The sequence below is a fragment of the Hipposideros armiger genome, unplaced genomic scaffold (genome assembly GCF_001890085.2).
Source record: "Hipposideros armiger isolate ML-2016 unplaced genomic scaffold, ASM189008v1 scaffold_376, whole genome shotgun sequence".
NCBI classification, from domain to species: Eukaryota; Metazoa; Chordata; class Mammalia; order Chiroptera; family Hipposideridae; genus Hipposideros; species Hipposideros armiger.
The window spans coordinates 621,003-633,709 of NW_017731726.1; the positions used below are offsets into that span (position 1 = coordinate 621,003).

The window sequence follows — 12,707 nt, forward strand, 5'->3', positions numbered from 1 at the left end:
TATTTTGTTTTATCATATGCTTGTTATTTAAAATTTCTATGTATTCATGTCTTTAAGGTAATTCTGTTCTAAAATATTACATAAAGCTAAATATTTGTTCCCTAATCATTTTGAATAAATTTAAGTTTATTATTTTACATCTGACTATAAAAAGATTTGAGGTACAGAGTTGATTTGAGATGAAATTTGAATATATTCTTTGGACTTGAAACTTACAAGTGATTGGACTAGACTGAATTCTAAGTGAAAAAAATTACTGGACTCTTATTACCTTTTCGTATAGTAGGCGTGTCACTATCTGCAATCAGTTGCAAGCAGTCTTGAGTGACTGAAAAGCAAAAATGAATTATTTTAGTTACTGAAATAGAAAAGTAAGGGGACTAAGAGTAAAAGTAAGATGACTGAGAACAAAAAGCTACAAACCCAATCTCCAGTAACACCAAATCTATATACTTTCTATGTAACTTGTTTATTGTTCTTAAAATTATTTTATGAAATTTCCCTACAGATTTTTAATGTAACTTGTACTTGAAATATAATTTGTACTTGAAATTTATGTTGTAGAAAAACTCTGTTGAAGTACAGTAAGTATATCACCTTTATAGTTTAACCTAAATTGCTTTAAAACATTATGTATAGAAAGCAAGTTTAGTCATTATTATTTCTTTTTCAAGTCTGTCAAATACAAGAGCCAATTAAACTATCAGGTTATTCTAAAATGATTTTTCTGTTTCAAGAAATCTCAGTAATAATGATTTATTAAGTACTAAAAGTACTACCATTAACATTACTAAAAAATAAAAGTAATTGATAACATTTATTGAGCAGATATGAATTCAGGCAACCTCACAACGATCCTAAAAATTACATACTGAAAACCAAGTCTTGGAAAGTGTAAGCAAGTGGAAGGTGACAGGGCCAAAATATAAACCACATCTGTTTCACTCTGGAGCTAGTCAGGCTTTTGGTAAAATATTTGCACCAAAAAAGAGAAAGACAGAACATCTTTTAAAATTAAAATGGAAGATTCCCCTGAGACTGCATAATCAGTGAGGTTCCTGGGAAGCCTCCATTCATATCACGTATTGCATGTACAGTAGAATATTCCATTGTAGAATATTCAAGGGAATAAATAACTATTCTGTTAAAGACAAATGCCTTCAGGTAAAAGCAAAATAAGTACACTGTCTGGAAGAAAAGAAAGCAAAGCAGTAAATATCTATGAAAATATGAAACATAAATCTAAGCATGCCTATTTTAAATTAAGAAAATACTAGTTTAGATTTTTTATTGTGTAGCAAGTGTTTTCTTCAGAATTGAAGTAATACTTTTAAGGTCTACTTTTTTTTTTTTTTTTTTTAAGCTGAGCCATCCTGCCACTTGTTGGCAACTCAGTGGCTGCTCAGCTCGGGCCGGCAATCGAACCGCTGTTGCTCAGAGCTCAAACTCTTGAGCGAGCTCTTAACCAACTGAGCCACTCGGCCAGCCTCTTGAAGTAATACTTTTAAAACATGCTTCTTAATGTGTACATTTTAAGAGCTTCACACAGTCGAGAATTTCTGCTTCAGCTGATTAACTAAAATTTTTCTAATATTCAAAACATGGAGTACAGCATAGGGAACAGAGTCAATGGAATTGCAACAGCTATATATGATGTCAGAGGGGTAGATTGGGGGAGGGGAGTTATCACTTTGTGAGAGGTGTAAATGTCTAACTATTACATTGTTTAGTACACCTAAAACTAATAAAAAAAATACTTCAAAATAAAAAAAAACACACAGACTAACAGATGCAATAATTGTATTCTGAGGCTGTGCAAATGCAAAGACCTAAAAAGAATAATGTTAAAAAGAGTTCTCACGTTAGAAAATCTGTTAAGAACATTCCCTTGGCATTTAAAGGTGGAAATATAACGTTAAAAACTGCAATTCCTTTATAACCACGAAACTTTTCTAAGACATTTTTATGTTAATCTGATCAGTTCAATAGGAGCAGAACATCTGGGTCTACTTTGTGGTCCTTTAATTGATCTGTGAAACAACGGTAGCCATAGGGAAAATGTGACTCATTAGTGCAGTTACTATGATAGACCCTTTGCTATGAAAATATGTAAAAACATTGCAATAGGCAGAACAGTTGTGAATAAGGATGGCTTTAAACAAAGAAGTAACAAAACATCCAAAGCAGCTAAAATCTGAAGAGCACAATATATACAATAGCCACATTAAATCCATTTTAAACATGCTCCTATTTTTCTAACAAATGCTTCTTAAGAAATTACTATTTACAAGGCACCATGATAAGTTCTGTGAGGGATGCAAAGGTCACAGTATGTAAAGCTCTAATCTTTCCTCCACACAAAACAGGAAGAGGATGTTGACAAAAGTCAAAGTCAAATTTCCAAATTTTCCATCTTTCTTTCAACATTATGTGTGCATGCATATTATAAAGATTAAATGATAACGCATATGAAACATTTAGTACTAGGCATGGTATATCATAGCTGCAAAATCACTCTTGGCTATTATTATTAATAGGAGTGCTGGCATTATTCTTCCTAATAGTATTGAACCAAATAAACTGGAAACATAATGAAGGGCAGACACTGTGAGAGCACCAAGACCCAATGAAGCTGATAGACACCAAAGGCATCTAGAATACATTACTTCCTCTTTCAGTTACTCCTTTCCCTGGCTGTTTCCCCAAAACTCCTTCAGGAGACTTACATGTTCTAATTAGACAGAATTAGTTTTACCTAATGAGTGATGCCTCGACACTACCAAGCCATTATGAAAATATTTAAATTTTAATCTCTGCAGCCTAACTAAAACTTGGCCACAACTTACACACATTGAAAAACAATGGCCTATTCTATCATGTAGTAGCAGAAATCTAACTTTTAGAAGAAAATACATTATGGAGAGAAAAGTTCATTTCAAGAAATACTCTTCAGAAAAGAAAATGGAATTATCAAAATGACAGTTCAATAATAGTATTTGAATTAAACTCATTGAAGCTAGTTGTATTCATTATTTTTCTTTATTCCAGAGAAAGTCACTGGGCTTTTCGAGGGGTTTTGTTGAAAATAAGAACAGGACTTCCTGCATTAGATGCTCCTCAAGTCCCGTCAACCCTATCAGTGTTATTTGCCTCTTCAAATTTCAACTGTCTCTTTAAGAAATTTGATACTTATTAACAACTTACCTCCATTTCAGCCTTTTAGGACTCACTCCAATTCAGCACAGAACTGATCTTAGAGTACAGATTATTACTCACAAAAAATGGGCCAAATAAGAGCAACATTATTTTTTGGTACCTCTCAATAGCATAGATATCCAACCACAAGAGTTTTGAGAATGCATGGTCTAATGTAAGAAACACAGTATTGATAACAATTGTAATATTAACTGATTATGTTTGGTTTTCATAAATTTTTCACACATCATTCCCTCTACTACAATTAAAGAGAATTTTACAAGAGTTTGAGGATAGGTTATCTTTTAACTAAGCAAGGCAATAGCATACTTTTGTGTCTGATGGGGAGACACACACATACAATGTGTGAAATATGCATAATTAATACATATATAATATGTAAAACATGAATAATTAATCTTAAGTACATTTAACAGCATAAGAAAATTTACTCATAATATCAAACTTTATGTAAAGTATTTCTCAAAACAAAATGATATGTTGAGGACAAAAATAGTTTAAAAAAGAGCATCTCTAAAACAAGAACTTTAAGAAAAAACCAATTTGCTATTGCTCAATATTTGACATAATAAAATCCAACCAACTTCACAACTAGAATAGCATTTACATATTTTCTATACAAAAAACATTTGAGTTTGAAAACTACCTTCTTAAGTGTAATATATTCAAATACCACTTAATCAGGAAAAGGAACTTAAAGGCTTATGGGGCTGCTAATATCTGTTATATTGTTTTCTGTATTGGAACTAAACCTTTCAAATTGGAATCTGGTTGATTATACATTATTTCAACAAAGTTAATTCTAATATATAATGAAATTATTGCAGATTATGCATGGTTCCCATGAAAAACATAGAGCTTTTCGTATTACATTTGCCATATCCATATGGCCTATACCTACTAATTCTTCATAGTTCTCACTCACCTTGCTGGAAAAGTTTAGGGGAAATCCCTTAAAGATTTAAATATTGACCTAATGCTGGACATAAGTTAATGAAGAAATTGAAGAAAGCGTGTTTTGGGATACACATTTCTCCTGGAATGGGAATACAAGAATTTAGGTGTGGAAAATGGGATTATAAAGTTTTATTTGGTCAGTGATAAGCAGTTTTCTTGGGTGGTGACTTATGAAACCACTAAGAGCTGAGAGTTTTAAAAGAATTTCTAGAGAGTTAGATTTAGAAGTAGGTACTTGACCTACTATGGTGTTTTCCCAAAAATAAGACCTAACCGGAAAATAAGCCCTAATATGATTTTTCAGGATGCTTGTAATATAAGCCCTACCCCAAACATAAGCCCCAGTTAAGATCGTCAGCCAGACATGACAGTTTGAATAAATGTAGATTTTTATACATGAATACATGAATAAATGTAGATTGTTAGAGCAAAAGTTAATATAAGACCTGGTCTTAATTTTGGGGGAAACACGGTAGAAAACAGAAAAAGAAAAAATAAGAATTCTTAACCTTGAGAGGGACCCACCTGATACATGTTGATCTTACCTATGTCTATGTGTAGAATGAGTTTCCATAAAAGAAGAATGAAAGCAAAGTTTCAGCTGTTGACTGGTAGTAAATATAAGGAGGATTTGGTCTCAAATGCAATTATATAAATGGAGTGTCGAAGATAAATTGTGAGAAAAAAAATGTAAAAGTTTGTGACTAATGACCATGGGTGTTTGAAGAAAAATTAAAAATTCATTTTGTCAAGTTTTCAATTCTGGGGAATTCAGAAAGATGGTAGCACTATAATGGCCCTGGGAAAGTAAGAGGGGTGATGGTTTTCTGAGGGCTAGAACAGAGTTGATAAAATAAAACAGAAACAACTATAGCTGATAGGAGTAAAGAAAATTATTTGAATTGAAGATTTTCTATGGGTGTGTATGTATGTAGAAAGAGTTTTAAGCATTAATTGGACATTGTAATGTACCACTCATGATATGTCCTATGCCTAAAGCAATGTAGGATATCTAAAATGGTAGCCCTTGCATAGCCTCATAATCACTAAGAGTTAAAAAAACAAAAAAACAAACAAACAAAAAACAAAAACAACAAAAAACCCCACCATCTTCATCTAATGTTTCATTTTGCAATTGATCAAATATTTTAATTTAAAATTACTAACTTTATACTTGAGTTGCCATCTCCACAAGATATGTTTTTTTCTTTGCCATGACTCTTTTGCATTATTTTAGAATATTTGTCTTTATTAATGATGTATACTCAGAAGTCACTGGATATCAGTAACTTACCAGTGGAAAATATTAGCTTCATCACACAACATACAAACATGTCTGAAGTCAAGAAAGTTTAAACCAAAAATAGAAATACACCTGAATGTCTGGAGAAAGGTACCAATAAATTACACAACTGGCTGTTACATCTTGAACTTCCCCTTGGACATTTCTAGCTACATGCTCAAATTTATTTCTTTATTTTATTCACACACTTACCTCTTACACCTCCATTTTCTCTATTAGTGGACATATAACTGTCCCCTGAGTTGTCCAAGATAAAAAATTTATAAACATGGCTGATTCCTTCCTCCTTAACGTTAAAATTCAACTAGTAAGTTCTAATGTTTGATTTTTTAACTTTTGTTAAATTTATATTCTAGCTCACATTCATCTCATTCAGCAATTTTACCGAGCACTACATTTATGTCATGTGTTGTGCTAGGGATATCAAAACAAACAAACAAACAAACAAACAAACAAACAAACAAACAAACAAAAGGAAAACAATTCCTACCCCCATGGAGCATACAATACAGTGGAAAGAACAGGCATGAATCAATATCATAAAAACACAATTAAAGTTGCATTTATATGTGATACAGTGCCCTGATATTTGATTGCATCAGGAAGGCTTTAATGAACAGTGGTGACACTTGAACTAAAGTCAGAAGGAAAAAGAGGAGAGGAACATTTCAGACTAATTAATAGTCATGAGCACGTATATACAAAGGCTGATGTTGGAGGGATACAGCAAGTATGGCTGATGGAGAGAAGGAGAGAGAGAGAGAGAGAGAGAGAGAGAGAGAGAGAGAGAGAGAGAGAATGAATGATAAAAAATGAGCTGAGTAGCATGGTTGCTTATGGTCAGACCTGTACCTTCATCGTTCTTGACAGTTATATTAGCCTACAAGTTGGGCCTCTTTTTTCTACAATTCCTAGTCCATCATTTGCATTTTCTCTGGAATTATCTTTTTAAATCCAACTTTTATTTTGTCCTTCTAATGTTTATAATTCCTTCAGTGGGTTTCCCTTGCATACAAAAATCAAATGTACTTCACAGCCTCATGAACTCTACTCACCCACACACCTGTACTTAAACACACTTTTTCAAAACAGGAGGCTGTCTGCTTGATTCCATGACTGTGTATCTGCCATTCCCTGTGGCTAAATATTCTTCACTTTCCATCTTGTGAAACCCACTCATCCTTCAGGGTTCAGATCAAATATCAACTCTTTCCCTGATCCTGCTATCAATAGTTAAATATTTAATACCACTACACATTATGAATACTGTATTTTGCAGTATATAATGCACACCCACATTTTTGGCCCAAGGTTTCAGGGAAAAAAATCTTTTGTTTCAATTTTTTAATTCAAATTTTTATTTGTTTATATTTAAGTACTTGTTTTTTGTATTATAAAGGAATGTTAGCATTTATTTATTTATTATTGCACTTTTAACTCATAAGCATAAATAAAGAATTGAAAACATTTATATAGATACAGAATTAGTACTGCCCATGTACAAGTATAATGCGTATCCTTGTTTTTCCCTCACAAATTTGGGCAAAAAAGTGCGCGTTATACATGGCAAATTACGGTACATCTATTGACATACACTTCACTCTAATGGTTTCTTTAACTGTCTCTCTCCCTAGATTGTGAGTTGCTTGATATTAAGAACCATCATTTACAAATTTGCACTGTCTGATTTACAACAGACTCAAAATTTAAAAATCTGTGGAACAATGTAGAAAAGAAAGTAGACATCATAACATCCAAACTTTCTAAAAAATTCTTCAAAAACCCATTGTTACATTCAACTTGATAATACCTGTTAAATCAGATTAAATTAATGCTTTAGGGAAAATAGGTTCCATACATTAAAAAAAAAGATGTTTCCATGAAAAAAAAAACCAAAAAACAAAACACTGTTCTGGACCCTCTAACAATAAACCTTTGGACCCTGGTTATATGAAAAACAATTTCCATAAGAAATAATTCTCAGTAACAAGTTTCTGAATTTTCATCCATAGAACCGTAGCATACTATAATATTTTTTTAAGTAAATGGTTGTGTACTACTTCTCTAAAATGTCTTGCTATTTCCCAGAAGAAGCTCTAGAACAGCAGATAGAAAAGAAAAAAGATGAGTTGATGTGTGACTTCATAATTAGAGTTAGACGCTATCAGGAAGCGGTTATTTTCGATTTCCATTATCTCAGTCTAGCCATAGGAGGAGGAGGAGAGGAAAGCCTGAATTTGTAACACTTTAATAAATCAGCACTTGCAAAAATCAAAAAATTTAAAAGAGTAAAGGGATAATGTCAAGGTGTTGGCATGCATTATGCTTTCTGCACCTAGTAAAATAAGACCTCTTCTTATTTCTATTTCCTGTTTTTATTACTCATCCCATTCTGGGATACATTCTCCTCTTACCTAAAACTCAATCTTCGAAACCCAGGTCAGCTCTTCTCCAGGACAATCTAGATAATCTCTTAGTCTGTGATATGCACTACTAATATTTTGTGATTCCATAAGCAGATGTCCCTCTCATTGGTAATAATATTAATAACAGCCTAGGCCTCTATAGGACCCAATACTTTTTCTCAAATCTGGTGTCTTACTTGAACATTTAATACATACAGCTTGCATAATCAAAAAAGCTCAGTTAATAGATAATGAATTCACTAGTTCTCAAACCAATTAGCTGTTTAATCACCAGATTGACATGTAATTTTGAAATACTTTTTCTTACCTAAATAATGGAAATAACAGTATCTATTTCAGAGTGCTTTTGTGAGAATCAATTGGAGTCCTAATTTATGTGTGTTTTGTAAAGGCTAAAGAGCTTGTGTATTTTATTATTATCTTAAAATTTATATGGATTTTGTTTAATTTCTCCAACTGAATATTTATTTAGTTTGTTGAGAGGAGAAATTGACTATGTCTGGACTTCAGTTCTTTCATCAAACACGAAGACAATAATGCCAACCTAGGCGGGTTATTCAGAGGGTGAATGATATCGTAGATCAACAGGGCATAACCTAGAGCTTGCACATGGAACATACCTAAGAATTTAGGCTCTCTCTTCTCTTTTCTGTATATTCCAGAGCGCCTACCTCAGGGCATTGTATAGTGGCTGTTTCCTCTATTTTGAGGAAAACCTGTTACTTCTCTAACTCTTTGGAAATGGATATACCCTTTAAAAGAAAATTCTATAACAAAAGTGCAGCTGCCCGATGCAGTTCTTTTAAATATAAAAAGCATAATTAAACATTAAAACTAATATTATTCATTCCTACAAAATTATTAATGAGAACACATCACTCAACATTATGAATTTATATGTAAAATTCTTACCCATGTCTGCAATTATTTTTTTAATTGACAGTATAAAAAATTATTGAGCTTTCAAGGAGATAATCGAAAGACATATCTTGGCCTCCCTATTTGAAATAAAAAAATACATCCCTTCCTCACCTTTCCTCACCCTTCACATGACTGATTCTCTTAACACTGCCCTAAAATTTTCACTTATTCAATATATTTGCCATTTTCTAATATGATAATGTACTCATTAATTATGTTTATTGATTATTTTCTGTGTCTTTCCACCTTGCTGTAATCTAATTTTGAATAGGCAGGAAACTTTTGTTTTGTTTTCTGATCAACACCCAACAATGAGAACCATTCTTGGAAACTAGAAGCCTTGCAGAGTACGTGGAAGAGATGCAATATCACTCTTGGCTACACTGATTGACTTGTTTCCTGGCTCTTCTATTTCCCAAAACTTTAAACTTGACAAGAACAGGGTTCAAAGATTTGGTTGTCAGGTCACAATTTTCATTTTAAATACTTTTTTTTTTGGAAATTGAACAGAAACCAGCTCTTGCAACACTGAAAAAAAAGTGTCTCTCATTATTGAAGCAGGGTGGGAAATACGAGTCAGGGAAGATTCTGGTCAAAGATCACCATGACAGCAGCCAGCTGTTTCTGTTCTAGGAAGAAACACGCCCTTACTGGGTAACAGGCTCCAGTTAGCCTAATTTTGGTACAAGCTGGATGGTTGAGTTCTACGTTTTATGCTTCAAAACTCATTTTTCAGCCTTGTAAGTTACAGCTGAGCCAGAAATGTCAATGAAACAAGGACTGGACATTACAGACCCCTCAGACATCCCATCCCATCTTTCCATGCACAGGAGATAGGCTATGAATTTCCAAAAAAAGGAGACTCACAAATAGTATTGATATTTTTACTTTTAACAATGAAAAGTGTCTACCCCAGAGAAGTACTCAAGTTACATTAGGTGTGAATGTATGTGCACTATATTCAAAACTCATTTAAAAACTGTTAAATACAATGTGGTGTCCTGGATGGTTCCTGGGACATAAAGAGGATATTAGTGGGAAAAAATAGTGAAATTCAAATCAAGTCTGGAGCTTAGTTATTAGTTAGTCCCAGTGTTGGTTTCTTAGTTGTCACAAAGGTGCCATGGTAACGTAAGATGTTAACATTAGGGAAAACTGGGTGAGGGGTATATAGTAACTCTGCTCTTTCTTTGCAACTTTTCTGTGACTCTAAAATAATTCCAAACTAAAAAGTCTACTTTAAAATGGAGAAAAATAACGAAGTAGATTGGTCAAAACCTTCCAATAAATATTGAGAATATAAAATATGGGCAATTTTTTCCCATTCTTGTTTTTCTATTTCTTTGACTTGCTCATGTTTCTACCACTCTTTTACTATTATACCATTGAGACAAGTATAATGAGCATTATCAAAAAATAATTTTTATCTTTCGATAATCTAAAACACATGATTTCTAATAACTTTTCAGTTCTGTAGTGAATAACAAGGGAGAATCAAAGGTCACCTGATTTTATTAATGAGTTGTCTCAGTTCAGTATGAACCCATTTAAAAGACTCATCTTCTTGCTGGACTCTAATGATGCTTGTCTTTAGGTTTTTAAGGCGAATATAGTTAGGTGAGGGTTCAAAACATGGGTCATCATGATTCCATTTCTGAAAGAATTTTAATGGGTGATATTTTCACAGCCATTATCACTTTAGTTATTTTTTTTTACACTTGGGAATATCTCCAAATACACTTTAAAAGTGAATGTTTGGCTACTATGAGCCATTTGGCAATTCTTTGATCCTGGATTTCCCCACATTTCTGTTTGTTATACTATAATCAGAAATTATCTTATGAAATACCTAAAATTTAATAACACTTTCATTTGAAACAAAACATAATTAAGAAAACAAAACTAGAGCCAAAGTAGCAAATTTTAAAATTAAGTAAAAGCATCATTTACCCTTGGGAGGGCGGGAAGGAGAAGCAAGTAGGCATGTGGGCTGATGGCGGTCCCTGCATCTACTGCTATGTTTATGAATATTCACCAAGCTGCATCCATAAGATATGTGCCCTTTACCATATGTAAATAATACTTCAAAATTAAAGAAAAAAATTAAATGACACCAGAAATCCGTGAAATTTTAGTCAAAGAGGTTGTTGAACACGGGAGCTTCTCTATGACTTTTTAGCCCCAGTTGTGCCTGTACCTGGTACACCAAGAGGGTCTGAGGCAGGGGGTTCCCAAACGCTCCCCAGAGCCTTATGATTAGGCTCATTCTTTGGTTAATTAGTTGTGTGTGTGTGGTTTTTTTTTTTCTTGTTTGTTTAATCTTTATCAAATGCATTGGGGTGACATTAGTTAGTAAAATGATATAGGTTTCAAGTGTACATTTCTATAATACATCATCTGTCTATTGCATTATGTGCTCACCACCCACAGTCAGTTCTCCTTCCATCACCACATATCTGAACTCATTTACCCTCTTCTATCACCCCCTCTCCTCTTACCCTCTGGTAACCACTAAACTGTTGTTGGTGTCTATGAGTTTTTGTTTGTTTGTTTGTGGCTTTCAATTTTATATGCCACATATGAGTAAAGTCATGTGGTCTAAGACTTTTTCTGTCTGACTTATTTCACTTAGCATAATAATCTCAAGATTCATAAATGTCAAGTTAAAATACTGCATAAGACGGCCTCTAAGTGAGACCTGACAAAAGAAGAAACATGGGGAAATCCCACACACACACACACAAAATAATGCCAAATAATTCTATCTTACTTCATATGGAGCCCAAAGTCAATCAACAAATATTCATAGAATACTCTGTGCAAATGTTATGATGAACATACAGAAGAAGAAAAAGGAGCCAGACCACAGAAGTCTCTACTCTGTAAGCCTTCCTAGGTGATATGTAGTAAGTACCAAATACTAATGCAATATTACCCTTGCTCTATGCTGGGGAGGTGGGGCTTTCTAGCCCAACACACTGGAATTTACTTACAAATTGAATACACACACAATTAAATTGAAGTGGCTGGTATATTTGAGTTGGTTTTATAGAAAAATAAGAATAGACAACATTCTGGTGTGCTATTTAACAATATTGAGCTATGAACCTTTTTTGACATAGTTATGAAATGATGGCATGTTGACACTGAGGAGTATATGTAGAAAACAGAGTATTCTAGAAAAAAATCATAAATAAAATTATATTTCTGTTAAGTATAAATCCGTATGTTTATATGACTTATAAAGAGGCATGAGATCAAATGCTATATGATTTATTGAAAACTACATTTTTAAACAGCTTAACAAGCTATTTGAAAATGCTAAGACTTCAAAATAGCAACACCTTTTTAATTTAATTAGTGAAGCCTACATAAGAAAAACTATGTCTTTTTGGAAAATTTAAAATTTGATATTAAACATTCTTGAATATATAAATTAAACACTAAAAATTCATTTTCCTTTTCAGAGTTACAGTTTTAAATGCCAACAAAAAAATCAATGATTTTAAAATGTATACAGAAAACTAATAAACAACACAAATGAACACTTCAAAAGTAAAAAGGACAACCTAAGGTTTTTGAGTCTTACTGAAAATGAATCAGAATAACTAGAATGGAAACAAAAGCCAAAGAAAGTTGCACAGATTCAAACTGCATAGCATTTTCTCAGTTCCAGGAAAGAGACCCTACCAAACAACAACAAGATCATAGTTAGCTTCCTGAGTAAATATACATTAATTTTAGAGTAGTACTAAACAAATAAATGTTCCCTGCACAAAAGGATAGTACCTATAATAACATTCAAGCTAATTTCATTGTCAAAGAATAGCATAGCCTATATTATTTGTCACTAAGGCTCTCATCTTCAAACTTTCCATTTCAGA

At 32.9% G+C, this 12,707-nt stretch overlaps 1 protein-coding gene across 2 annotated transcripts in view; it reads right to left on the minus strand.

The window, feature by feature from the left end:
• The window catches only part of TNFSF13B (TNF superfamily member 13b), a 32,200-nt gene that overhangs the window by 15,936 nt on the left and 3,557 nt on the right, over positions 1-12,707 (minus strand). Inside the window, exon 3 of one of the 2 annotated variants that reach the window (XM_019662422.1) lies at positions 272-328. The exons of the other annotated variant lie outside the window; for it this stretch is intronic. Within the exon in view, the coding sequence (XP_019517967.1) occupies positions 272-328 (57 nt within the window). The remainder of the gene's footprint in view (positions 1-271; positions 329-12,707) is intronic. 2 annotated transcript variants of the gene reach the window in all.